Source organism: Hevea brasiliensis, unplaced genomic scaffold (genome assembly GCF_030052815.1).
Source record: "Hevea brasiliensis isolate MT/VB/25A 57/8 unplaced genomic scaffold, ASM3005281v1 Scaf218, whole genome shotgun sequence".
NCBI classification, from domain to species: Eukaryota; Viridiplantae; Streptophyta; class Magnoliopsida; order Malpighiales; family Euphorbiaceae; genus Hevea; species Hevea brasiliensis.
In genome coordinates this window covers 62,643-90,276 of record NW_026614716.1, presented here as the reverse complement: position 1 = coordinate 90,276, position 27,634 = coordinate 62,643, and the positions used below count along the sequence as shown (strand labels likewise).

The 27,634-nt window shown below is 34.2% G+C and overlaps 1 protein-coding gene and 1 pseudogene across 1 annotated transcript; both read left to right on the top strand.

The window, feature by feature from the left end:
• Positions 1-19,852: 19,852 nt before the first annotated feature.
• On the top strand, positions 19,853-22,904 carry LOC110640049 (zinc finger protein GAI-ASSOCIATED FACTOR 1). The gene is made up of 4 exons (XM_021791207.2): positions 19,853-20,443; positions 20,568-20,964; positions 21,076-21,269; positions 21,955-22,904. Exons 1-4 carry the CDS (start codon positions 20,302-20,304, stop codon positions 22,713-22,715), a joined length of 1,494 nt encoding a protein of 497 aa, XP_021646899.2. The 5' UTR covers positions 19,853-20,301; the 3' UTR covers positions 22,716-22,904.
• Positions 22,905-24,238: 1,334 nt separating this feature from the next.
• Positions 24,239-26,249, top strand: LOC110640034 (cytochrome P450 734A1-like; annotated as a pseudogene).
• The last annotated feature ends 1,385 nt before the right edge of the window (positions 26,250-27,634 follow it).

The following is a 27,634-nucleotide window of genomic DNA, read 5'->3' as shown; positions in this document are numbered from 1 at the left end:
GTTATGGGCTTGTAGGTATCCTCGATTCGCGGAAATTGACAGCTGACCGGTCCGAAATTCACTGCATGCATTCTAGGAAAAGTCTCCGAATTGGACCGAGGTTTTGGCTAACCCCCCATTTTCAGATGTCCCGAGCGCGTTCCCGAAGTCGGAATTGGCAAAGGTAAACCCAAACTTTGCTTTTTCGTAATTTTCTAGTGCTTAAATAGGATTAAAAATCCATAAAATATTCGTGGTAGCTTAGAAAATTATGATTCTTTTTGAAATAGCTTAATAATATTGCTAAGGACCGCGGGGCAAATTTTTAGAATTTTTAGAGCTTATTTGGGCAGTTTTTGCAAAAATGGTCAATTATAGGGACTAAATTAAAATTTTACATGTTGTGATGGATGATTGAATTGGTGGGCCCAGGAGGGGCTGTGTGATGTGATTGAGTTGTGGACATATGGATTGTGAATATAGAAGTGTGTTTTGAGCCCTTTTGCAGGTTGGGTAGGTCCTAGGTATAGGGGAGACTGTAGGATTTTCGACGACTTAGGACGTATTGGTCTTTTCTTTGTTTGTATTGAGTCGATTTATTAAATGATTGTAATAAAATTATCAGTGAGGAATGACCTTCTTCCTCCGCCCAGCCGCCACAGTGATTGTCGTCAAGTCTGTGAGTAAAATATTAATTTTAATTGTAATTTCGATATTATTATATGTTCAGCATGCCCATGCATCACTTATATGCATATAATGATGTAGTTAAACTCTAGGCACGATTTATGTTGCATTAATAACTGTTAAAGTGCCATGAATGTTGTTGCGGTAATTTGGAGCAGTGTGCGTGCGTTGGCGTGCGTGTGATGTGGTGTGGACTATGGATAGGACGGGTAGTCACGGCTTGAGTTCTTCGCTGGGACCCGATCCTTCGAGGGGTAGTCACGACTTGAGTTCTTCGCTGGGACCCTCGATTTGGTTATTAAGTGGAAGTCCGAGCTGAGTTCTTCGCTGGCACCAGGTTGGATTTAAAAGAGCTGTATAGGGGATCAGCTCCCATATATTATGATTGATGCTACAGGGTGCGTGAGTGCTCCAAATTACCTTTTTGATGCTATGATGTGAATTTATTGCTGATGTTGCATTTCATTCCACAGGTTGCATTAGTTTTAGATAGTTATAGAGATTATGGTTAAAATTGATATTTTACTCTCTGAGTCGAACGCTCACTCCTGTTCAATATTTTTCCAGGCCACAGGAGGATATTTTTGAGGTTAACCTGCTTCCTTTCCTCGCAGGTTGTTTATCAATATTTGTGTAATTTTATTTACTCCTAGAATTTTCGCATGTGTTAGAAATGTTTATTTGATTTGGGTCTGTAAACTAAATTATTATTGTGGACCTGTAAAATTATTATATGCATGTTTGATGGACTGGATGAGGGAGCTGAGCTCCCATTTATCATTATGATGATATGAGTATGTGGAGGGTGAGCTGAGCTCCCCAATGGATTGTTTATTGTGTTTACAGGTCGGGTGAGTCAAAAACTCCCCGTTGGTAGGTCCATTTTATGGCCGGACTCTGTCCGGTTGGTTTCTTGAAATTGGGCCCAAATGGGCCTTAGAGTTGGATAAAGGAACAGTTAGGCTTACTACGGGCCTCGGGGGCTTTAGGCTGGCCCAGGTCCTAGTGCCGGTCCGGCCCATAGGTTGGGTCGTGACAATGGGTTATATTTCCTTTATGTAGGGGAAGTAAATTCCCTTGCCTAAACCTAGAACCTTCATGTAACAACCCAACCTATGGGCCGGATCGGCACTAAGACCTGGGCCAGCCTAAAACTCTCGAGACCCGTAGTAAGCCTAACTATTTCTTAACTCAATCCTAAGACTCATATTGAGTCCAATTTCAGGAAATCAACCAGACAGAGTCTGGCCATAACATGGACCACCCAACAAGAAGTTTTTGACTCACCCGACCTGTAAACACAATATATATATATAAATTTGGGGAGCTCAGCTCCCTCATTAAATCTAACCATACATGCATTTAATAGATTTATAGATCTAACATAGCATTATATTATTGACTGAAATCAAATAAAATATTTTTAACATATGCGGAGTTCTAAAATTTAGTAAAGTTATACAAAACATAACAGATATTACTAAATGAACTGCGAAGGGAGAAAGCATGTTAAACTCAATAAAGGACTTCTTGTATCCTGAAAAAATAGGTGAATAGGAGTGAACGTTCAACTCAGAGAGTAAAATACTAATTTTAAGTACAATTTCTATAACTATCTAATGCTAATGCATCCTAAAGAGTGGAATGCAATACCTTCATAGATTTCATACCAGTCACATCGTAAACAATAATAAGGTAATTTAGAGCACTCACACACTTATATAATGTTCAAACAATATATATATATGAGAGCTGATCCCCTATACAGCTCTCTTATTCCAACATCTGCCAACTAGATCAACTCGAGTCGGGCTTTCTCTTAATAAATACGAATGCGGAGACCAGCGAGATCAACTCAAAATCGTGCCTACCCTAACTTATCACATCAAGGATCGGGCCCCAAGCGAGACTAGCTCAAACTGATTTGCCCGTCCTATCTATATTCATTATCACATACCACACGCACGCCAACACACGCACATTACTCCAAATCACCATCAAATAATCATCACAATAATCACCTCACAAAAATATGCAGTGAAAAGTATGCCTAGTAAATTAACTATGTAGATATATTTATAAGTGATGCATGGGCATGCCTGAACATATAATGATATTGAAATTATAATTAAAATTAATATTTTACTCACAGACTTAAGCCGGAGTCACTGTGGTGGCTGGGTGGAGGAGGAAGGCTGTCCCGGCTCATCTATGCCAATTCTGATGCTAGAAAAGTGTCCGAGACGTCTGAAAATGGTGGGTTAGCCTATAATTTTGACCCGATTCTGAAATAGTTTTGGCCACCTGTCTGTCCGGCCCCAAAATGCAGACCCGATTGATAGTCCAATTTTCGTGAATCGAATGTATCAAAAAACGGTATCGAAAAATTTTGAAATAGGTATTACTGCGAAGCTCTCATCGAATTGAGCATGTTGGTGGTCTCGGATCATCGATCCAACGGTTAGATCGTCGGAAAAGTGGCCGAAAAACTCAAAAAGCTATACTTTCTCTCTCTTCACCGGCCCCGAAAACGACTACCAACTCTGGCATGATGAGTCTCATTTGAAATTACTCTTCACCAGGAGTCCATAGCAATTTGAATCACTCCAATCGGACGTCGGGATAGCCAGATATGAGCATTCAAAATTTGAGACCCATTTTTCTCTCTCCTCTCTTTGTGTCACCGGAAAACTGCCATGTGCCACCGTTCTAGGTTCCTAGAGGTCGCCGGAGTCATGCCTTGCTACTGGTGGTGTCGCCGGCCGATCACCGGATAAAGGAAGAAGAAGAAGAGAAGGGAGGAGATGAGGGAGACTTGGGGGGGGGGGGGGGGGGGGGTGGGAGAAAGCTCCCTCTCGTTGAACTTTAAATTTTTTTTTTTTTCAAAAGCTAGCGATGATAGTGTTTTTCATTGTCACACGCCAACTTTCAACATCAACATCATTTTCGTCTTTTTTTTATATATTAATTTATATATATAAATTATATATATATATATATATATATATATATATATATATATATATATATATATATGGTATAATCAAATAGGTCCAAAATTCTTTTTCATTGGGTCTCAAAATACAATTATGTGTATAATAATAATAATAATAATAATAATAATAATAATAATAATAATAATAATAATAATAATAATAATAAAATTATGAACAATTTAATCAAACTATATTTTGATAATTGATTAAATATTAATGTATATAACTAACAATTTCAATTAAAATTGGACTATTAAATAATTTATAAAATATGTTTAGAAATAATAATAATAATATGTAGATGGAGTTTTACAAAAATTATAATTTAGTTAGATACTATCAAAATAATATTTAAATACCACATAAAATTATATTTTTAAAAATTCGAGTTATTATAATCTTTCCCCCTTACAGAAAATTTGTCCTGAAATTTTTATACAAGGCAAATTAAAGAAACGTTATTACATATTGAACAGATAGGGGTACTTGCTGTGCATGTCCCGCTCTAACTCCCAAGTACACTATTCTACTGTTTGGCTCCTATACAGTACTTTAACCATCGGGATTTGCTTTGACCTTAATTGTCTCACTTTGTAGTCTACTATGGTTACTAGCCGTTCCTCGCAGGTCAAGTCCCTACTTAGCACTATGGTGTCTAGCTGCAATACATGGGAAGAATCATGGATGTTTTTTTTTAGCATGGAAATGTGAAATACTAGGTGAACATGGGAGAGATTAGGTTGTAGCTCTAACCAGTAGGCAACTGCTCCAACTCTGTCAGTAATCTCAAAAGGTCTAATGTATCGAGGTGCCAACTTTCCCTTATTCCCAAATCTCATGACTCCCTTCATCGGAAAGACCTTTAGGAATACATATTCGCCTACTGCAAACTCTACATCTCTCTGTCCGGGATCTGCATAACTCTTCTGCCTACTGAAAGTCATTTTCAATCGTTCCCTGATTAAAGGAACCATCTCGAAAGTGTATTGCACTAGGTCTACATCATGCACCTTTGCTTCTCCCATTTTCGTCCAATACAGAAGAGACCTACACTTTCTGCCATATAGTGCCTCATAGGGTGCCATCCCAATGCTAGAATGATAGCTATTATTGTAGGCAAATTCTACTAATGATAGCTGATCATCCCATTGACCTCCAAAGTCTAGAGCACACATATGAAACATGTCTTTTAATGTCTGAATAGTTCTTTCATATTACCCATCTGTCTGAGGATGGAAAGCTGTACTGAAGTTTAACTGCATGTCAAGTGCCTCCTGTAATTTTCCCTAAAATCGAGAAGTGAATTAGGGCCCTATGTCAAATATTATGGAAGCAGGAACTTCATATAATCTGACTATTTCTCGAATATAGAGCCTGGCATATTGTGCAACAAAATAGGTGGTTCTCACAGGCAAGAAATGAGCTGATTTAGTCAGATAATCCACAATTGCCCATATCAAATTATATCCCCGTGTGATATGAGACAACCTAGTTACAAAGTCCATGGTAATTAGTTCCCACTTCCACTTTGGGATAAGGATCTCTTATAGCTTTTCTGATAGCCTCTGGTGTTCAAAATTCATCTTCTGACAAGTTAAGCACTTGGACACAAAGTTTGCTATGTCTCTCTTCATGCCATTCCACCAGTATATATCTTTCACATCATGGTACATCTTGGTGGAGCCTAGGTGGACATTGTAGGGTGTATAGTGTGCTTCTTGCATGATCTCATTCCTGAGGTTGTCCACATCGGGCACACATATCCTAGAACCTTGCATAAGAGCACCGTCATTAGCAAATCCAAATTCACAACCTTTGCCCTGCTGTACTCTTTCTTCTATAATCTTCATCAATTATGGGTCTCTATACTGGGAAACTTTGATTCTGTCTCGCAGGTCTGGTCTTATCGAAAAATGGGCCAATAATATCCCTTCATCTAAAATATCCAATATCAGACCTCAATCCATCAACTCATGTATTTCTTGAATCAACGGTCTCCTTTCTGTTGATATATGCTCCAAGTTGCCAGAAGATTTTCTGCTTAAAACATCTACTACCACATTGGCTTTCCCAGAATGATACTGTATGGTACAATCATAGTCCTTCAGAAGCTCCATCCATCTCCTTTGCCTTAAGTTTAAATCCCTCTGTTGGAAGATGTACTTCAAACTTTTGTGGTCAGTGTATATCTCGCACACTTCACCATACAAATAGTATATCTAGATCTTTAATGCAAAGACTATAGTTGCCATTTTCAAATCATGGGTGGGGTAGTTATGCTCATGCCTCTTCAACTGCGTTGATGCATAAGCCACTACCTTTCCATGTTGCATTAAAACACACCCCATTCTAACTCTCGAGGCATCACAATATACAATATATCCCTCACCACTTACAGGTAATGTCAATACAGGGGCTGTAGTTAGGCACTCCTTAAGCTTCTGAAAGCTTTCCTCACAATCATCTGTCCAAATGAATGGAACATTCTTTCGAGTTAACTTGGTTAGGGGAGCTACTATTCTGGAGAAATTATGTACAAAGCGCCTATAGTAGCCAACTAGGCCCAGAAAACTTCGCACCTCAGTGACTATTGTAGGTCTAAGCCAATCTGTTACTGCTTCTATCTTCTTGGGATCCACTTGAATGCCTTCACTAGAAACTATATGTCCCAAGAATGAAATGCTCTCAAGCCAAAATTTGCATTTTGAAAACTTGGCATACAGTTGATGCTCCCTCAATGTCTGCAACACCATCTTTAAATGCCAAACATCCCAAGAATGCACCAGAATGTCATCAATGAAAACAATGACAAAGCAGTCCAGGAATGGCATAAATACTCTGTTCATTAAGTCCATAAAGGCCGCTGGTGCATTAGTGAGTCCAAAAGACATAACCAGAAACTCATAATGACCATATCTAGTCCTGAACGTTGTCTTTGACATGTCATCACTCCTGATTCTCAACTGGTGGTAGCCTGATCGTAGATCTTTTTTGGAAAAGAATCTAACTCTTTGGAGCTAATCAAACAGATCATCGATCCGAGGAAGTGGGTTTGTTCTTCACAGTCACCCTGTTTAGCTGCCTATAATCAATACACAACCTCAAGGACCCATTCTTCTTCGTCACAAACAAGACAGGAGTGCCCCAGGGGGAGGTACTTGGACGGATAAAACCCTTGTCCAGAAGCTCTTGTAGCTGCTCCTTCAGTTCCTTCAATTCTGCTGGGGACATTATGTAAGGTGGCATTGATATGGGGTTTGTGCCTAGCACAATATCTATGTAGAATTCTATTTCTCTCTCTGGCGGTAACCTTGGAAGCTCCTCAGGAAAGACATCGATAAATTCTCTGACAACAGGAACATCCTCCATTTTAACACCTTCAACAAATGTGTCTCTCGCCAATGCCAAATACCCCTGACATCTATGGCTCAACATCTTTTTGGCACTAATTACTGACACCAAGTTATATGGAGCCACACTCCTGTAACCATTAAAGCTAAACTCTTCCACACCATGTATATGAAAGTACACATTTTTGTTCCTGAAGTCTAAAGTAGCATAATGATTTGCCAACCAATCCATTCCCAAAATTATATCAAAGTCTATTACTAGTAGAGGAACCAAGTCTGCTGGAAGAATCCTCCCATCCACTACCACTAGGCTACCCGGATAAACCATATCTATATATATATTGTCACTAAGAGAGGTAGCGACAAATAAGGGGTAGCTACAAATAAGGGGCATTCTAAAGTTGTAGGGTTCCTACCCAACCTTATGGAAAAAACAAGGGAGACAAATGAGTGCGTAGCACACAAATCTATCAAAACACGAGCCTCATAGAAACAGACTAGAAGAATACCTGCCACAACTGCATTTGAAGCCTGAGAATCCTGGTGGGTCAAGGTGAAAACCCGAGCTTGACCCCTACCTTGCACTACAGAATCCTGAAGCTGACTCCTGCCTCTTGATCTGCCTCTAAATCCATATCCTCCTTGTCCTCGGCCCTGTTGGCCACTGAACTGACTACCCACCATACTGGAAGCACCAGGATATAGTTTACAAGGGACATTTATAACAGAACCCTATGACCCCATCTGTAGCTCACTGAATAGGGGGCATTCTCTAGCAAAGTGACCCTGCTGGCCACATCAGAAACATCCTCTTGAACTCATCATATAGGACCCTGAATGTCCTATTCCACACTGTGTGTAAAGTGCCAAGGAAGATCCTGAACCAGACCCAGAACTACTATAGCCCTAACTCTGACTGCTGCTGGAACCATAACCTGGTCTAAACCCTCTAACTTTATGATTATTGCCTGCCTTCCTGCTTCCTCTAACCTTTCCACTATAGTGGCTTTGACTGCCACCCATACTGCTTATTTATGGCACGTTGGACGGCCCTTCAACTCTGTTTTTCTTTACTCTACTTCCATCATCACCCATATAATTGATTTCAATCTGTCTGGCTCGGTCCACCACTAAATCAAAAGGCTGATCTGATAACATAGCCAGGTTTGCATACTTTCTGTCTAGTCCCTTTAAAAATCTCTTTACCTTCATGCTTTCTATAGCTACAACCATAGGGGCATATCTGCTTAGCTTTAGGAATTCTGAGGCATACTCATTTATAGATCTACCATTTTGTCTCAAGGCCTCAAAGGCCCACTGTTTCTGATCTTTGAAGCTTTCAGGCACAAACCATTTGATAAATAGTTCCACAAACTGAGTCTAAGACAAACCCTCAATCTGAGGTAGTACATAGTCGGTCATCTATTGCCTAGGTACAAGCCCTATGACATGCTGTACACACTCTAAAAGTCTCCTGTCAGTCAACTGCAACTCCATTCCTACCTGTTTGCACGAGTCTAAAAATCGGTAAGCATCATCTGACACATCATAAGTACCAGGTACTAACTTCTTGAAGTTTATGATATGCTTGTAAGGTTCTACTCTTGGTGCTGTGGGTTGCTGCTGTTGTGGAGGGTGAACCATGTACTGTGCCATCATATCAATGGTCCTCTGTAAACCGGCTAAAGTAGCTGCCATTGGATCCATAGTACCTGGGCCATAAAAGACTATTCCTGAACTGGTACTTGCAGCTCTTCTACTTAAGCAACATTAGGTCTCTTGCCCTGTCTCTTTAGGGCAGGTGCCTCATCTGACACTTCCTGCTCTAATGCTGTGACAACTCTTCTACTTCTATGCATTTTCCTGAAATTCAGCAGCATTAGCCCACAAAATCCAAGACAAAAATAATTTACTTATCTACAACTTCATAAACATATACAAGTACACAAAACAGAAACTAGATGCAAAGATGACAAAGCAATAATGAATAGGGACCTTATACTCCGCATGTGACTACTAACTAGACTTTCTTTTAAAAACTTAGACACATGTTTCCTATAAATCTGGAGCCTAAGCTCTGATACCAACTTTGTCACGACCCAACTTATAGGCTGGACTGGCACTAGGACCTAGGCAACCTAAAGCCCTTGAGGCCTATAGTAAGCCTAACTATTTCTTAACCCAATCCTAAGGCCCACATTAAGCCTAATTTTAGGAAATCAACCGAATAGAGTTCGGCCATAATATGGACCACCCGACAGGGAGTTTTTTACTCACCCGACTGCAAGCACAATATATATATATATATATATATATATATATATATATATATCAATTTGGGTAGCTCAACTCACCCTCTACATATTCATCATGTCATAAAATCAAATGGGAGCTCAGCTCCCTCATCCAATCTAACCATACATGCATTTAACAAATTTACAGATCCAACATAGCATTATATTATAGATCCAAATTAAATAAAATATTTCTAACACATGCGGAGTTCTAGAATTTAGTAAAGTTATACAAAATATAACAGATATTACTAAATGACCTGCGAAGGAGAGAGCAGGTTAAACTCAATAAAGGATCTCCTGTATCTTGGAAAAATAGGTGAACAGGAGTGAGCGTTCAACTCAAAGAGTAAAATACTGATTTTAAGTACAATTTCTATAGTTATCTAAGGCTAATGCATCCTAAAGAGTGGAATGCAATACCTTTATAGATTTCATACAAGTCACATCATAAACAATAATAAGATAATTTGGAGTACTCACACACAATATAATGTTCAAATAATACATATATGGGAGCTGATCCCTTATACAACTCTCTTATTCCAACATCTGCCAGCGAGATCAACTTGAGCCAGGCTTTCTCTTAATAAATCCGAATGCAGGGGCCAGTGAGATCAACTCAAAGCCATGCCTACCCTGACTTATCACATCAAGGACCGGGCCCCAAGTGAGACTAGCTCAAGCTGATTTACCCGTCTTATCCATATCCATTACCACACACCACACGTACACCAACACACACATACTACTCCAAATCACCATCAAATAATCATCACAATAATCACCTCACATAAATATGCAGTGAAAAGCATGCCTAGTAAATTAACTATGTAGATATATTTATAAGTGATGCATGGGCATGCCTGAATATATGATAATATTGAAATTATAATTAAAATCAATATTTTACTCACAGACTTAAGCCGGGGTCACTGTGGTGGCTGGGTGGAGGAGGAAGGCTGTCCTGGCTTACCTACACCAATTCTGATGCTGGAAATGTGTCTGGGACATCAGAAAAAGGTGGGTTAGCCTATAATCTTGACTCAGTTCTGAAGTAGCTTTGGCTGCCCGTCTGTCCGGCCCCAAAATGCAGACCCGATCGATAGTCAAATTTTCACGAATCGAATGTACCCGAAAATGGTCTCAAAAAATTTTGAAATGGATATTGCTGCGAAGCTCTCGTCGAATGGGGTGCGTAGGTGGTCTCTAATCCCTGATCCAAATGTCGGATCATCGAAAAAGTGACCGAAAAGCTAAAAAACCCACACTTTCTCTCTCTTCATCGGCTCTGAAAATGGCCACCAACTCCGGCATGGTGGGTCTCATATGAAAGTACTCTTCACCAAGAGTCCATAGCAACTTGAATTACTCCAATCGAACGTCGGGATCGCTAGATATGAGCATTCAAAGTTTGAGACCCATTTTTCTTTCTCCTCTTTTTGTGTCATTGGAAAACCACCATGTGCCACCGCTCGATTCCCGGAGGTCTTGGAGTCGTGGTTCTTTGGTGGTGTCGCCGCCACCACCTGGAGAAAGAAAGAAGAAGAAAAGAGGGGAGGAGATGAGGGAGAAATGAGGGGGGGGGGGGGGGGAGAGAAAGCACCTCTCGTTGAATTTTAAATTAAATATTTTTCTTTTCAAAAGCTGGCTATGACAGTGTTTTTCACTGTCACACGCCAACTTTCAACTTCAACATCATTTAATTTTTTTTATATTAATTTATATATATAAATAATATATATATATTTTTTGGTATAAGTAAATAAGTCTAAAATTCTTTTTCATTGAGTCTCAAAATATAATTATGTGTATAATTAAATAATAAGAAATAATAATAATATTTATAAAATTATTAACAATTTAATTAAATTATATTTTGATAATTAATTAAATATTAATGTATATAACGAACCATTTCAATTAAAATTAGACTATTAAATAATTTATAAAATATATTTAAAAATAATATTAATAATATGTAGATGGAGTTTTACAAAAATTATAATTTAGTTAGATACTATCAAAATAATATTTAAATACCATATAAAATTATATTTTTAAAAATTATATTTTTAAAAATTCTATTATTACACTTCAACTCTCTTAGCGTCAAGTCTTTTACTTCCAACTTTACTACTCTTGATTTTGTTTATTATTATGTCATGAAAAATTATATGTTGATTATTATGTGAGTTAAGTATTTATATAATATAAGATATGCTTTATTAAATTGAATATTTCAAATATTATACTTATATTTGGAGTAGAGATATTTATGTCATTTTTATTATCATTTTCTATTAAACACTTTTACTTCTTGGGGATTTAGTATATCAATCAAACATATTCAAATTATACTTCCTGGGAAATAGTTTCCCTGGAAGTGTACTTCCCAGTAGACTATTAATAAGAGATAAATTTTTGTTGATTTTATATTTTATTCAAACGTTTTAATTTGTAATTTTAATTAAAATGTGTGGCTATAATTATAAATTAGCATAAACATTTGGCCTTTTACATCCAATTGTAAATTTAATTTTAAATTTTAGTTATAATTGAATCCAATATAAAAAGTTGTGATATTTAATCCAAAATTAAAATATTTGAATAAAATTACAAAATAATGCAAACTTTTGATTTTTGTTTTTTTTGTCTAATTGCCCTTCTTAGTTATTACCGCATGCATGTTTTGTCGGACTTGAACACCTTCATTTGCTGTTAATGGCAATGAACTAATGTTTATAAAGTTAACTATCCAAATCCATTTCTCTATTCCCTCCTCCCCTCAATAAGTAATAGTAGTTGTGGTGGTAGCCATAGACCCGTGAGTGCACACTGCACACAAAGACAACGCAGGATCTGGCCCCTACATTCTACATCATATCAGAATTGCAAGATTGGCTCTTATGGAACTACTCCTTCCCTTTTGCAAAGGGGAAAAAGGTATGGAAACCCATCAAGATTCAAGATAATCAAATTGGTGATCATTGCTTGGTTACCTTTCACTCAATTTTCCTCGTTGACATTATGCTTGTTCTGTGCTTTTCTCATGAGTTCTAACCGTACTTTTACAATTTTTTTCCCTTTTGTTTGTCTTTTCTATTCTTATTTTGATTCAACTTAGAATCTTGTTAAGAATATTTTTACTTTAAAATTGAATTAGTTGGATACCTATATAATAATTCATTATTTATTATGTTGTCTCTATGCTAGTCAATAATTGGTATAATGTGGTTAATTTTTTAAGAGTAATTATTACCTATACCTGAGTGTATACACTAATCAATCATGTATGATCTACTCTCTATATTATAGAGAGGATCTACTTTTCTGTGAGAGAATGAATACTATTTTTTAGTGCTCTCGGTGTATCTAATAATTAACCAACTTATAAACTAGACTAATCATACTTAATTCAATTGTTTGAGAACTATTTTATATATTTTCTTGAAAAGAACTAATTGAATTTTTAGATAATAGACCTTCCATTGCATTAGGCTTGGGAATGAGTGTGCGAGTGCGTGGACATGTATAATGCAAGGGAAAGAGAGGTGGGGTGGTATATAGGTTGTTATGGTCCCATTTAAAATTAAAATAGAGTCAGTTTAATTTAGAATAAAAATTAATTAAATTTAAATTAATTAAAATTGAACTTGAATTAATCAATATGATTTTAGATTAAAATCAAAATTTTCTTTTAAAAAAATTGTTAACTAATATCAAATGATTGAAAATCAAAATTAAAGATCAGTTCTAATCTTTTTAGTCCTGAAATCAAAATTAAAGATCAGTTCTTTTATTTTTTATGAGTGATAGATATATTATTTTTTAATAATTTATCGCTGACACGGTATTATTGCTTTACTTTATAATGTCTCCTGTTGTAGGGTGGTCCTTGACAGACAAGAGGCGGTGGCTTCCCTGGCCTCTTTGGCCCTTCCTCCGCCACTGTGTTTCTTTGACAAGGACTAGCAATTTTACTGATTCTCAGATTCTCAAAGTCTCATGCATAACTTCCAAATTTCCTTTTTGGTTTTTATTTGCGGAACCCAAAGGAATTAAATCTGGAGAGAGGAATATCCTTCGTGGAATGGATGATTGATGCGTGGGACATAAAAGAAAAGAAAAAGGGCATTAATTTTTGCCTTTAATTCCTGTTTATAGAGCACATCTTCACATGGCGAGTCATTTTCCCAGCACCTTTCTTTGAACGTAATCAAGCCAATTTTGAACTCATTGCATCTTTGATTTGTGTTTTATCTACATCTAGCAAGTGTATGTGCTCTCACCCTTCACTTCCCTTGTTAGAAGGTAAGACTCAACACATCATTGTTTGCTGCTAGTCAACATCAAATTCAATATACAAAAGTCAACAAAAAAATTATTTAACTCTATTTCTCTCAAAATTAAAAAATATAAATTATTCAAATAATTAAATTTTTTATTTATATATCACATATTCTTATATCATATTAAAAATAAATATTTTGAATAATTTAAAAATACATCACTACAAAAAAAATTAGCAACCAAATGAATCAATTGTTAATTCATTAAAATCGGTTACTAATTGATTTAGCAACCGATTTAATCAGTTGTAATGAGACTAATTGCTAAATCGATTAGTAATCAACTAATAGATCAATTGCTCTTAGTAATAAATTGATAAATCGATTACAAATAGCAACATAAAACGGAAATTGATTGCCGATAGCAGTAAATACATAATTAATTATGAAAAAATCAATGTCTTTAGTTTAATAATTTTTAACAACTTTATAAGTAGACTGCTATTTACAATCGATTTAACAACCGATTGTTGGTTGTTAATTTAAAAGAAAAAAATTAAAAAATAAATTTCCAAATAATAAATATAAATTCTCATTTATAAATTATTCTAAAAATTACTAAAATAATAATTTATTAATAGAAACTTATTCTAAAAATTAATAAGATAATAATTTACTAATAAAAATTAGTTCTACAAAATTAATATAAAAATAAATTATTAAAAATAATTATTAATCAAAATAATAACAAAAAAAATGAAATATAAAAATATATTTATAAAATTAGTAAAACAAATTGACATATATATATTATAACAAAAAATTAAGAAAAAAATTAATTAGTATTAAAAATTAGAATTAACAAATAATTTACTAATAAAAATTATATGAACAAAAAAAAATTATAATAAAAAATAAATTAAAAAAAAGATAAGAAAGAAAAAGAAGATAAAAGAAGAAGTTAGATGAGAAGAAAAATAAAAAAAAAAAAGATGATAAAAAAGAAAATATCGGTGAAGAAGAAAAATAAGAAAGAAAAAGATAATGAAGAAGAACATAGATGAGGAAAACAAAGTTGATGAAGAAGAAAAAATGAGAAAGAAAAAGATAATTAATAAGAAAATAGATGAGAAAGAAAAGAATGATAAAAAAATAGATTAGAAATGAGATTATAATGAATAAAATAGATATGAGAGAAAAAAAAAGATGATTAAGAAAATGAGAGAAAAGAAAATAAAGAGAGAGAAAAAGAAAATGAACAATGGGGAAATGAGCAGTAGTTTATATAAATGAATTAGCAACTGATTTTAGCAATCGGTTATAGATTGTTAATTTTTTCAAAAAATTGGGTGGAAATTTTTAAGAGAAAATTTTGTAATCGATTTGCAAACAAGTTATAATTAAAAAAAAAATTGTGCGGAAAGTTTTAGGGCTAAATTTTACAACCGATTCTTTATTAGTTGTAAAATTGAGATTTCATTTGATTATAATTCATAAATTGGTTGCAAATAATAAAAAAATCAAGTAAAAATTTTTGGGAAAAATTGAACAACATATTATCAGGTAAATTTGAAGTTTTTTTTTTTAAATACTCCAAAATTGCAATCGATTCCTTATCGGTTGCTATTAACAACTATTTTTTGCAACTGAATTAGCAACTGATTTTAGCAATCGATTGTAGATTGCTAATTTTTTCAAAAAATTGGGTGGAAATTTTTAAGAGAAAATTTTGTAATCGATTTGCAAATAAGTTATAATTAAAAAAAAAATTGTATGGAAATTTTTAGGGGAAATTTTATAATTGATTCTTTATTAGTTGTAAAATTGATTACTAATGGCAACCGATTTCATTTGATTATAACAATCGATTACTATTAACAACCGATTTGTAAATTGGTTGCAAATAATAAAAAAATCAAGTAAAAATTTTTAGAAAAAATTGAATAACTTGTTATCGGTTGTAAAAATCGATGGCTAAATTTTGAGTTTTTTTTTTTAAATACTCCAAAATTGCAATCGATTCCTTATCGGTTGCTATTAACAACTGTTTTTTGCAATCGAATTAAATCAATTACTAATGACAACTGATTTTTATAACTGATTGTAGATCGATTGCTAAATTTGAGAGCTAATTAAAATAATTTTTTAATTTAGCAATCGATTTTTAAATCAGTTGTTAATTTTAGGAACCGTTTCTTAATCGAATGTTAATAGCTATCAATTTTAAAATCTATTGCTAATCATATATTCAAATTTTGCTAATATCGATTAGCAATTAATTTTTGAATCGGTTGCTAAATTTTTAAAAATTAATTATTTTACTTAAAAAAATTATAAATAGGTTGTAAAATTAGTTACTAATAGCAACCAATTTCAATCGGTGAAAAAAAATTAATTGTAAAGCTAATTGTCTTTTTGTAGTGTATTTTGCACATCAATTTGATACATCAGCTAAGTATATTTAGATTCTTAAATTACTTTTCCCTGTTAATTAGTATTGATTAAAAAATAAAGAATTACATGTTACGTTAAACTAATTAAATGCTTAAAAAAGGATTTATCATTCACACTTTGTAGTGTAGAAAGACAAATTATTGTGATTGTTTCCTTATTATTATAATATGAATCAACATCAAAGGTTTAATCAAGCATAAAACTTTCAAATCGTATTTGCATCACTTAGCTTTTAATATGATCACATTTTATATAGCGAATCATTTTAATAATATTGTAATCTAAATGTTGCATCTGCCACATTGCATTTCTAATGAATGTTGAGAGAGAAAGTGATCACCCTTGTAGCACCTTATGCTCTTGCATATGATTTTCCTTGTCATCCTTGGTATAAGCTTCTTGCTAGGTGGGAATGATGAGCTATTCCAATGGAAGGTGACACACCTAGAAAGACTCTTCTTTTCTTGTTGTCTTTAGCTTCATCGAAAGAAAGAGAAAGAACACAATCACCTTCTTTGAAAAATGTATTTTTCTTAGTTTGGCAAATTATTATTGAAAAATCGAAAATATCTTTACTTTGAATGGTCATTTTAAATTTTAAATTAGATTGAAAGCATCTTTTTACCTTAATTTTCATTTAAAAAGTTACTTGACACTTTCACCTTTAGTTGCATCTCATTTGATATCGAAAGTATATAAAATTGTAACTATTTAATCCCTATAATCGGTAAACATATGAAGGTGACTTGCTCACACTTTGGATTTTCATTATACTTTTATAAAGTTTTAAATTTTAGTAAATAAACTTTGTAAATTTAGAATTTTTTTTTAAAAACCAAAGATAAGATCAATTGCATTAAGATTAAAGCATTATCGATTTAGGCCTCAAATAATACAACCAAAGGAAGTACAGCCCAGTACACATGGGTATCCAATACAACAGAATAAGGGAATGAGGTCCCATAGGCCCAATGCAGATACATATATCAATCCTGCACCGCCGATCAAGAACTAACAGAAACAACTCAACATCACTAGCCAACTGCTCTGATTAAAGCTAGGTCACCAACTAGGTGGGAAGATTGTTGTCATCCATAATAAAGCTTAGAGCGAGCTAGAGGAAATTTCATGAAAAGCCATCCAACCTCACCCAATGGCAATAGAAGCTCAAAGCCTCAAAACTAGAACCATTTACTGGGGGAAGGTGATGAGGGCAGAGTCGCCATCCAGCAGCGGAAGTGGCATTGTAACTTCGGAGGTGCCAAACATCTCGACCTCTCAATGAAACCTTTCCCATTGAGCCAAACTCAGCTATAGATCCAGAGCACCAAAGCGATCTAGATAAAACCCATATGTAAGTCAACAACAACATCCCTCTCCATAGATCTACAGGACCTATACACAACAAGAACAACGCAAAAGTATTTACATAAACTCAAAGTTGAGGAGGATAAGCCCATTATCGAGGCCATAAAGAAGCTCTCCCCAGGTAGAAAGGGCAAGGGAAGGCCACTATACAAATAGCTGCAAAGGATGAAGCCTTGGAAGCAGATGAAGAAAAACAAAAAAGGGAGAGTCTCTCTCTCCAAAATTTCTTGCCTTCTTGGTAATTAACTCTATGTTTGGATGATGATTTGGAAAGATTTCATATTGCATGATGTGCTTACTTTACATGTTCAGGAAGATTATTTCTAAAAAATAATAATTTATTATTATAAAATAATAATTTTGTCATAACTTTTTAAATCACGAAATTGACAATTTGATATAATTTAAAATTTTTATTTTTTCATTTTATTTTTACACAATACATAAAATTTTAATTATATAATTTTAATGTTATATATTTATTAAGTATATTTAATAATTAATAAAAAAATAAAATGTGCTTTTAATTATTATTATTATAATAATATTATTTATAAATTAATATTTTATTTAAATAAATATTTTTAAATTATTTATATATTTAAAATAATAATAAATAATATTTTAATAATTTTTATATTTATTTCACCATATCATATTTCCTAATCAAAATTTCTATTTAAGATAAGGTTATTGAATTATTTTATATCATATATTTTTGTAAATACATTATTAATAATAAGAATATATTATATAATATAATATTATAAAATATAATACATTAATAAGTTAAACATAACATAAGTATGATGAAAGTATCAAATAATTTTTCTTACGAAATTCAGAAAGGTGCTTTCGGCCTTCAAAATAATTAAAAGGGAGCTACATGTAGCCTGACTATGCTAGATGGACCCCTACATAAAAGGACAATAGTGAAATTCACCTTTCCAAGTTAAAGAGATGAAGCAATTTCATCATACATCCGAATCTAGCCTCTCCAGATGGATCTGCCTAGTAATCAATAATTGAATTTCGCATTGGCGATACCATCGATAATGTAATGCACAAGCACACATAGAATCATCGCTCTGTCTCTCTTCGAAGAACTCAGGGTGCGCACATGGAGCTGAAGCTTGCAGAGCCATTTGTCATTCGCAGATTGCGGTAACGCAACGAACCGCCTTCCAATAGAGACTTGTAACTTTAACATATCGAAAATGCCCTTATAACACAGCCTTATTCACGGAATTGCCACTAGGCCACCTAAACTATGTCGTCTTCCTAAGCAAGTTAGCATTGCTTGCAAACGAAGGTATGAAAACACGATTGAGCAAACAGCCGCACGTTTTTAACAAGCGCTCTAATCCTCGTACTTTTATTGACTTTGTCGTTTTCTCTAATATAAACTGCGAACTAAAATTTGAATTATATCAATCTTTTTGAATATTGACAATAAAGAAAGCTTAACATGCAAATCTATGCGCTGAATTTCTACATAAAATTGATTTTGTCATTTTTCTTCATTTAAAAGGGCCAACAAAAGTGTGTATTTAAATTTTTGCGATAAATAAGTTAATATTGCAATGAGAAATTAAATCATTCTAATAAAGTAAATTGCATATATAATATATTAATTTGAAAATATATAACAGTAAAATATTAAAATTTTAATTTATAATATAAAATTTTTAAATTTATTTTATTGATGTAATATTTATTAAATTAAAAATTATATTTTTTTATATTATAAAAAAATTTACTTTTCTATATAAAAAAAAAAGAATATTATTATTACGTGCAACGAATATTCTATAATTTTTCTTATTGATATAATTTACCCCGTAATTAAGCAAACCGTGCAAGCTTTTGAAGGGAATTCACTACAATGCCATTGAAACAAGGACAAAGCTTAGAAATTGTCTTGCTCGCTGCCCATCGGCCATCGATGCTCCAAGTTCAAGCCAGTTCGTGCAATTCAACACAAAAAAATATTGTCTCGAAACAGAACACGTGACCGTAAGCTAGAAGATATAATAAAAATATTTAGTTTTGGTTTTTTTTTTTTTTTCTCATTACTTACACGTTGTGTTCTTTTCGAAAACCCCATCCTGTCCTGCCGTTTTAACGGTGGAAGTGGCGGCAAGTCATGGGCTTTACTGTCTTTTTGTAGTAGTGCTTCAAAAAGGTCACAAAAAAATATGCACGATAATTTAAAAAAATTCTCTCCGCTATACGACAAGCACCGCCTAGTTCGACTACTTCCGACAAATGTCAGCAACTAGGAAATTGAGACACGTGGATGGTCAGATTGGATTCGGCAGCCGGGGGATGAGAGTCGTAGCTCACGTATATGCGCTTAACCATGGTTAGATACGAAGGGTTTCAAGCTTTAACCATGGTTGATTACCGCCGCTTTAACTCATTTTTTTATTACTTTCTCCGCTTCATTCAAATCCTATTTTTTCTCTCGTTCTGCTTCATGTTATTGCTTCCGTATCTCTCTCTCTCTCTCTACAGAGATGAGTGTGAACTGATGCAGCCGCTTTTTGGGACCGTGAACCACCGGTCACGGACATAGTTGAATCGGTGTTCTTGTTTCTCTTCACTGTGAGGGAGTTCAGAGAGTAGAATTTTGTGGAAATAAGTTCTTTTCTTTTTCCTCTGGAATGATCCAATTGCGGAGACAGAATCAGAGTTCTCTGTATCCAAACATCAATTGTAGTTAATTGTTGTTTTGGGTAACTTACGATTCATTCATCCAGAATAGGTTGGTGTAGCTTGTTTGGTTGGGTTCACCATTTCCCTTGGCAGTCGAGCTTTTTAATCGAGAACTGGAAGGGTGTAGTCAACTTGAGGTTGATTTAGCGTTGAAGGAAACAGAATGGTGGAAGTTGAGAATTCTTCACAAATGACAATTTCTATTGCTTCTGGAGAAGCCACCAGTGTATCTTCTTTTGGCAATCAAGAGGCGCTACCCTCAGTGCCGCCACCAAAGAAGAAGCGAAACCTTCCTGGAACGCCAGGTAAATAATATTTTACCAAACCCCAAAACATCTATAAGACTGTCTTTCTTTTGATATTTCTAAATTTCTAGTTTTACCAGGCTAACAATCTGTATCTCTGTGCTGTTGATTCTGTGCGTTTCAGATCCAGATGCTGAAGTGGTTGCGTTATCGCCAAAGACCCTATTAACTGCAAACCGTTTTGTGTGCGAGATCTGTAACAAAGGCTTCCAACGCGATCAAAACCTCCAGCTTCACCGCCGCGGCCATAACTTACCATGGAAACTAAAGCAGCGAACCACTAAGGAGCCACGCAAGCGGGTCTACGTGTGCCCAGAACCAACTTGTGTTCACCATAATCCAGCTAGAGCTCTGGGAGACCTCACTGGCATCAAGAAGCACTTTTGCAGAAAGCACGGTGAGAAGAAGTGGAAATGCGAGAGGTGCTCGAAGAAATATGCAGTTCAGTCCGATTGGAAGGCCCACATGAAGACTTGTGGCACTCGAGAGTATAAATGCGATTGTGGCACTTTGTTCTCCAGGTTCTTAATCCTTTTATATCTGATTCTACTTTATTGCTTCTTTCAGGGTCTCTCCTGTTGGTTTACTGATATTTCTGTTTGGTTTTCTTTTTTTTTGCTTTGGGAGTCAAGGAGGGATAGCTTCATAACGCATAGAGCGTTCTGTGATGCATTGGCGGAGGAGAGTGCAAGGGCACGAACCCTAACGATTTTGGGTAAGGAGGGGAATACGAATGTGAAGAGCGCGGTTGCTTCACCATCTCCTCCACCTCTTACTCCATCAACCACTGTGGTTTCTCCGGGTCTGTCATCAGTTCAAAGCTCAGGTAAATAATTTGGTCTTAGTATTTATATAAACACGGCTAGTTTTTTCCCCCTCTCAGCATTTATATATGCATTGCCTATTTGTACAGGTCAAAACGAGGCTTTAAACTTCTGATTAAAATCAAAAAGATTTAAACTGCTTCGGTTTTGATTCATTTGTTTTTTCCCTCTACTTGTGGCTGAGAAGAAAAGGTTTTATGTGTGATATGCATACTGGGTTTGGTATTTTATGAGTGATTTGTCTTTATGTTGATGTCGTTCTCGCGTGGATGTTAGGTTTTAGAGAATATAACAAACGTGCCTGTCTGTCCCACAGAGAGAGAGAGAGAGAGAGAGAGAGAGAGAGAGAGAGAGTGGTTTGTTGAAGAGGGAGGTTTTGTTGTGATTCACTTGCGCTGGTTACACAGTCTCAAAGCTCAAAGATCGAAAAGCTGATTTAAATTGGATTGACATTTGAGAAAAAAGACGCCATGATTGCTTATCGGCTTTTTCTTCTGTAATAAAGCTTTCGAGTTGAAGCCGTTAACTTCAATGGCAGTAGCAACCCCTTTTATCATCTAAAAGTGCCATCATTTACTCCCTCATGTAGAATTTTAGTCAGCCATTATATCTTTTAAAGTTTAATTTTTTTTTTCTCCTCTTGCTTTGGTTATCTGGTCCTTTCTTATCTCTTACTTCTGGTCACAGAATTAACAGAAAATCCAGTTGGACTTTCAGCGGCAACGCCAGCAACTACATGCTTGACTGCCACAGTTACGAGTACCAGCTCCACCAGCTCTATCAGCAATGTATTTGCCAGTGTATTCGCATCCTCATCAATAGCAGCGGCAATCTCACAAGCAGCATCCCATGCATCATCAGCCTTGTTTCCCAGCCTTTTTTGCGCCTTAACTCACTCAGATTGCCCAACTACAATACCAACACCTAGAGCCATAGAACCTCCATCTCTTTCACTTTCCTCTTCTCTTTATCTCTCCAGCAATGCCTCCTCCCTCTTCCCAGACCAAGACCATCGACACTATACTCCTCCCCAACTTCCCATGTCTGCTACCGCGTTGCTTCAAAAAGCAGCACAAATGGGTGCAACATCGTCGAACTCATCATTTCTCCATGGCTTGGGATTGCCAGTATCTTCTTCTTCAGGTCAAGATATCAACGGCAATCAACGGGATGTGAAGCCAGATACAAATATTGTGGCATCTGGGCTCGGCCTCGGACTTCCCTCCGGGGATGTTATGATGGGTGCATCTCCATTGTTTGGGAACAAGCCCACCACGCTTGATCTTCTTGGGCTGGGCATAGGTGCTGGCTCTGCTTTTCTAAATTCCTACGGTGGCAGTTTCAATGTTGGAGCAGCTGCTTCTGCTCCATATGGAGGAGGAGGGAGTCCTGAAGAAACATGGGATGCTGCAGCGGAGAAAAAGTCAAATGGTTCAGCCTCGCATTAGAGAGCTTCACTTTGCCCAAGTATATTTGTCACGGGTGAAAAAGTTGAGCTCTCACATCTCTCTTGCTTTTCGATCTTTATACCCTTTTGTTTCTCAGTAGGAAAAGGCCAGAGAAGGTCCATAAGAGTTGTTTCAAGACGTACCAAGAGTTATAATCAAATATATAGATATATGTATACTCTTTGGGCAGCATGGTGCTTTAGTTTAATTAAAATCTGTGGAGTAGTTGCTACTTAGTGTCAGGAACGGACTGAGGGGTGGATTAAGAGGGTTACTGAGCTCTTCTGAAATTTTAAAAATTTATTTTTAAAATTTTTTTTATTTTTATATTAAATTTTAAAGAGTATGAAAATTTAAAAATTTTAAATAAATTTAATAATAATTTTATATAAATTTAATTTTATAATTACTATATTATTAATTATTTAATTTTTTTAATTAATATTTAAATAAATAATTTATGAATAAATTATTTATTTAAATTGAACTCTCTTAGATTAAAATTCTGGCTCGTGGATAACAAATGTAAGTGAAATTACTTTGTAATAGTTGCTTTGTTTCATTCCTTCTTCTCCTCCAGAGCGAGAGAGGGAGAGAGAGAGTTTGCTGTAATTAGAATTAATGCTGAGTTATGGCCAACATGGGTATAACCTATTTTTCGCTATTAACAAAAAAAAGTAGTGTCAAGGACATGTCAGATGACAGTGACGTCGTGCTTTAAGGATAACTCTGGGTCGGGAAATTATATTTTGCCGAGATAAGAATGTAGCTATAATTTATTTTTTTTCGAAAAAGATTTTTAACATTTATTATTATGATTGATTTGTCATTTTTTTAAAAGAAGTCTAAATGATATAGCGTCTGTTTGATAGTAAAATTAGAGAATTAAAATTATATTTCAAGGAAAAGGTATAAAATTTTGTTAGATAATATTAATTATTATAAGAATTATGAATTATTTTAATAAATATTAATTATTTTATTAATTTTTAATTATTAAATATTATTTATTAGTGATTAATTATTTATATAATAATATATTTAATAAAAATAATTTTTAAATTATATATTAAATATAAAAATAATGATATTATTTATTGATTATAATTAAAATATTTTTTTAATACTTAAAAGTTAAAAAGTAACTTTTAAGAATATTTTTTTAATATTTAAATATTAATATAAATATTATTTTTTTAAATAATATAAATAAATTAAAAAATATTTTAATAATTAAAATATTAAAAATTATTATACTCTAAAATCACAATATTAATAAAAAAATAATTATTATTTTAATATTTTTATTATTAAAATATATTATTTTTAATTTTAAATTATTTTTTAATATTTTATTATTAATATATTTTAAAAAAATAATTTTTTAAGCAACAGTTAACATCAATCTTGTCAAAATGGATGGCACCCCAGTGAAATATAGGAATTGATTTTGAAAGTGAGCTCATCATCAAAGAAATTATATAAATTACTGATTAAATAAATTATGAGTAAATAAATTACTCATTAAATAAATTATGAGTAAAACTAAAAATCCCAATCTTCCAGATCTCGCCATGCCTCTGATGCTGCTGCTTCTTCAAATCCGGATCCTGTCACTGCTCATCTGCTTCCTCAAATTTATATACTCTCCACCATATGGCTCCCTCTCAGAATCCAACATCACTTCAAGAAGCAAGGCATAATTGGTCCTAATTACCGTCCGATCACCGGTAACTCAGCAGAGATCCGCCGTCTATACATTGAAGCTCAGTCAAAGTCAACGTCGTCTTTGAACCCCGATATGCTTCACTGTGTGACTCCACTTCACTACTACTGGTCACGGACATATGGAGGGATGTACGCGTTCTGGTTCGGGTCGACGCCCAGGGTTGGTTATATCTAATCTGGATGTGATTAAGGAGGGTGCGTTTTTCAAGAGGGCAGTGCAAAACCCTCAGGCTAAGAAGCTATTTGGGGAAGGACTCGTTGGGCTGGAAGGCGAGATATGGGCCTTTCATTGATGGATCGCAAACCAGGCTTTTAACATGGAGCGGGTTAAAGTAATCTTACTAGTTACTACTATCTCTTCGATTTCAACGTCTGTAATTTGAGGAAAATTATTGCCGGAGCCCATGGGGATAATGCTTTCGACAGGGTTGGGTGTCACACATTGTGGCTAGCACTGGGAATATGCTAAACAAGTGGGAGGAAATCCGGGGAGGGAGAGATGAGTTCGAGATGGAAGTGAATAAAGAACTTCATGACCTCTTAGCAGATGTTATATCTAGAACCGCTTTTGGAAGCAGTTTTGAAGAAGGGAAGCGAATATTTGCCTTACAGGAACAGCACATGCACCTCTTCTCTCAGTCTGTAAGAAGCGTCTACATCCCGGGCTTCAGGTCATGACTTTCTTTTTGTCCATTTGCTTTCCAAATTCATCAATCTAACTCTAAAGCATATTCCGTGGTTCAAGTAGTTTAGTCTATCAATTCAATCAATGAGATGTAGTTTAATATTCGGAGGATTTTAGGGGCCTTTTTCTCTTGGTTGTGAATTCATGCTTGCAGGTTTTTGCCTACCAAGAAGAACAGAGAGAGGTGGAGACTAGACAAGGAAACTTGTGAATCTATTAGGACATTGATCAAGACTAATAGTAGAGCGCGAGAAAATTCAAGAAATCTACTTAGTTTACTAATGTCTTCATATAATAATAAAGAGGCGGAGGAAGAGACATTAACAGAAGAGGAGATTATCGATGAGTGCAAGACTTTCTACTTTGCAGGAAAGGAAACTACTGCCAATCTTTTGACTTGGGCACTTGTTCTTTTAGCATCACGTCAAGAATGGCAACACAAGGCGCGAGAAGAAGTGTTTCGAATCTGTGGAAGAGGGAATGAGCTTCCAGTTGCAGAAAATTTGAATGACCTTAAGATTGTAAGTTACATTTCTTACTTCTAATTTCCCAGTTTCAGGCTTTTCTTCTCTTAATATAAAATTTTCGTCCTTGGCATTTTCTAACAGGTGAGCTTGATAATAAATGAAACTCTGCGACTCTACCCACCATCTGTGATTCTGTTGAGGGAAGCATCTAAAAAGGTTAAGCTGGGGATACTTGACTTTCCTGCAGGAACACAACTGTTATTCCCACTGGTCGCTATCCACCATGATCCTGATATATGGGGAGAAGATGCAAATGAGTTCAATCCCTTGAGATTTAATGAGTCAGGAAATCACTTGGCTTCATTTTTCCCATTTGGAATAGGCCCCAGAATATGTGTTGGACAAAATTTAGCAATCGTTGAGGCAAAAATTGTCCTGGCGATGATCATCAGAGATTTCTCTTTTGCATTGTCAACAACATATGTTCATGCTCCAATGCCATTTTTAGCCTTGGTGCCCCAATATGGTGCGCATATCATCTTTAGCAGAAGTTCAAGTTGAAATTTTGTGTTAATTTATTTGGTTTCCTTACCTGTAAAAGCATTGAAAAAATTTCACTATTAATTCATCAAATTGAGGACCCATTTAGGGGCATCCTTCAGTCTCTTTGTGTGGCCAGCTTAGTTTTAGGATGGAATAAACTTAAATTAGGCCGTACTTATTGAAAAGTTTCAATTTAATTATTTTTAACTTTTAATTTAATTTAGTTTAGAAGTTTTAATTTATGTTCAATCTAATCAAATCTCCCTGATTTGTGTTACATGCGCCATTTATTAAATATTTTTTTATTTTTTTATTTTTTAAAAATTAAAATGTTTTTTATATTTTATAATTAAATTAAAATATTATTTGTTTTATTTAATTGTATTAATTAAAATGAAATATGAAAAAATTAGTTTTTATTTTCATATAATTAATGAAAAATAAAAATTATAATGATTATACTTAATTAAATTGAAAAATAATAAAAATATACTTAATTAAATTGAAAAATAATAAACATACATATTTGATTTTTATATAATTAATTAAAATTAAAAATTATGATAATATTAAATTTTAATTATTTAAATTTAAAACATTATTTTTTATATTTTCATGCTTTTAATTAAAATTGGAAAATTATAATTAAATAAAATTAAAAATATAAAATATAATAAAATTAACTAATTATAATTATTGAATTAACATCAAAAAGTAATTAACTATATTAAAAAAATTAAAAAATAATTAACAATAAAAATAATAAAAAATAATAAAAAAAGTAATTCACACATCAAATGAGAAGTGAGTTGCATATTCTTTAATTTTAAGTTAAAATAGATATAAATCAAAATTTTTGAACTAAATTGAATCAGAAGCTAAAAATATGCTAAACTAGACCTCTTTGTACGGAGCTAATTGAGCTTTATTCCATTTTAGAATATTAAGTCTTTAAAAAATGAGGCAGCATATGCTAAATAAATAAATAAGATAGGCAGCATACTAATGGTGCACTGTTGACAATGAGCAGTAACTTAATGCCTTTTTCTTTTTGTTAAATCCTTTCCTTTGGTATTTCCTTCAGCTATAAAAACTTAACTCAACTCAATTAAACTTTTATCCTAAAAATTTAGGGTCTGCTATATGGATTCTCTTTTTCCACTCTAAACGATTTTGGGTTAAATCCTCAGAAATATATAATGCTTCTAGGTCATGTTGTACTACTTTCCTCCAAGTCAATTTAGGTCTACCCCTTCTTTTCTTTCTATCCTCCACCCTAATGTGCTCTACTTGTCTAACTGGAGCTTTGTATGCCTACGCTTCATATGACCAAACCACCTCAATCTCCCTTCTCTCAACTTATCCTCAATTGGTACCACTCTAACATTTTCTCTAATACTCTCATGACGGAATTTATCTAGTTTAGTATGGCCACTCATCCTCCTTAACATTCTTATCTTCGCAACTCTTATCTTAGACACATACGACTCCTTCAG

Excerpts from the sequence above, each read along its gene's own strand:
- LOC110640049 (XM_021791207.2), top strand. The coding sequence starts at position 20,302 with ATGGTGGAAGTTGAGAATTCTTCACAAATGACAATTTCTATTGCTTCT. Across the intron at positions 20,965-21,075 it reads TGTGGCACTTTGTTCTCCAG|GAGGGATAGCTTCATAACGC; the intron begins GTTCTTAATCCT and ends TTGGGAGTCAAG. Across the intron at positions 21,270-21,954 it reads GTCATCAGTTCAAAGCTCAG|AATTAACAGAAAATCCAGTT; the intron begins GTAAATAATTTG and ends TTCTGGTCACAG.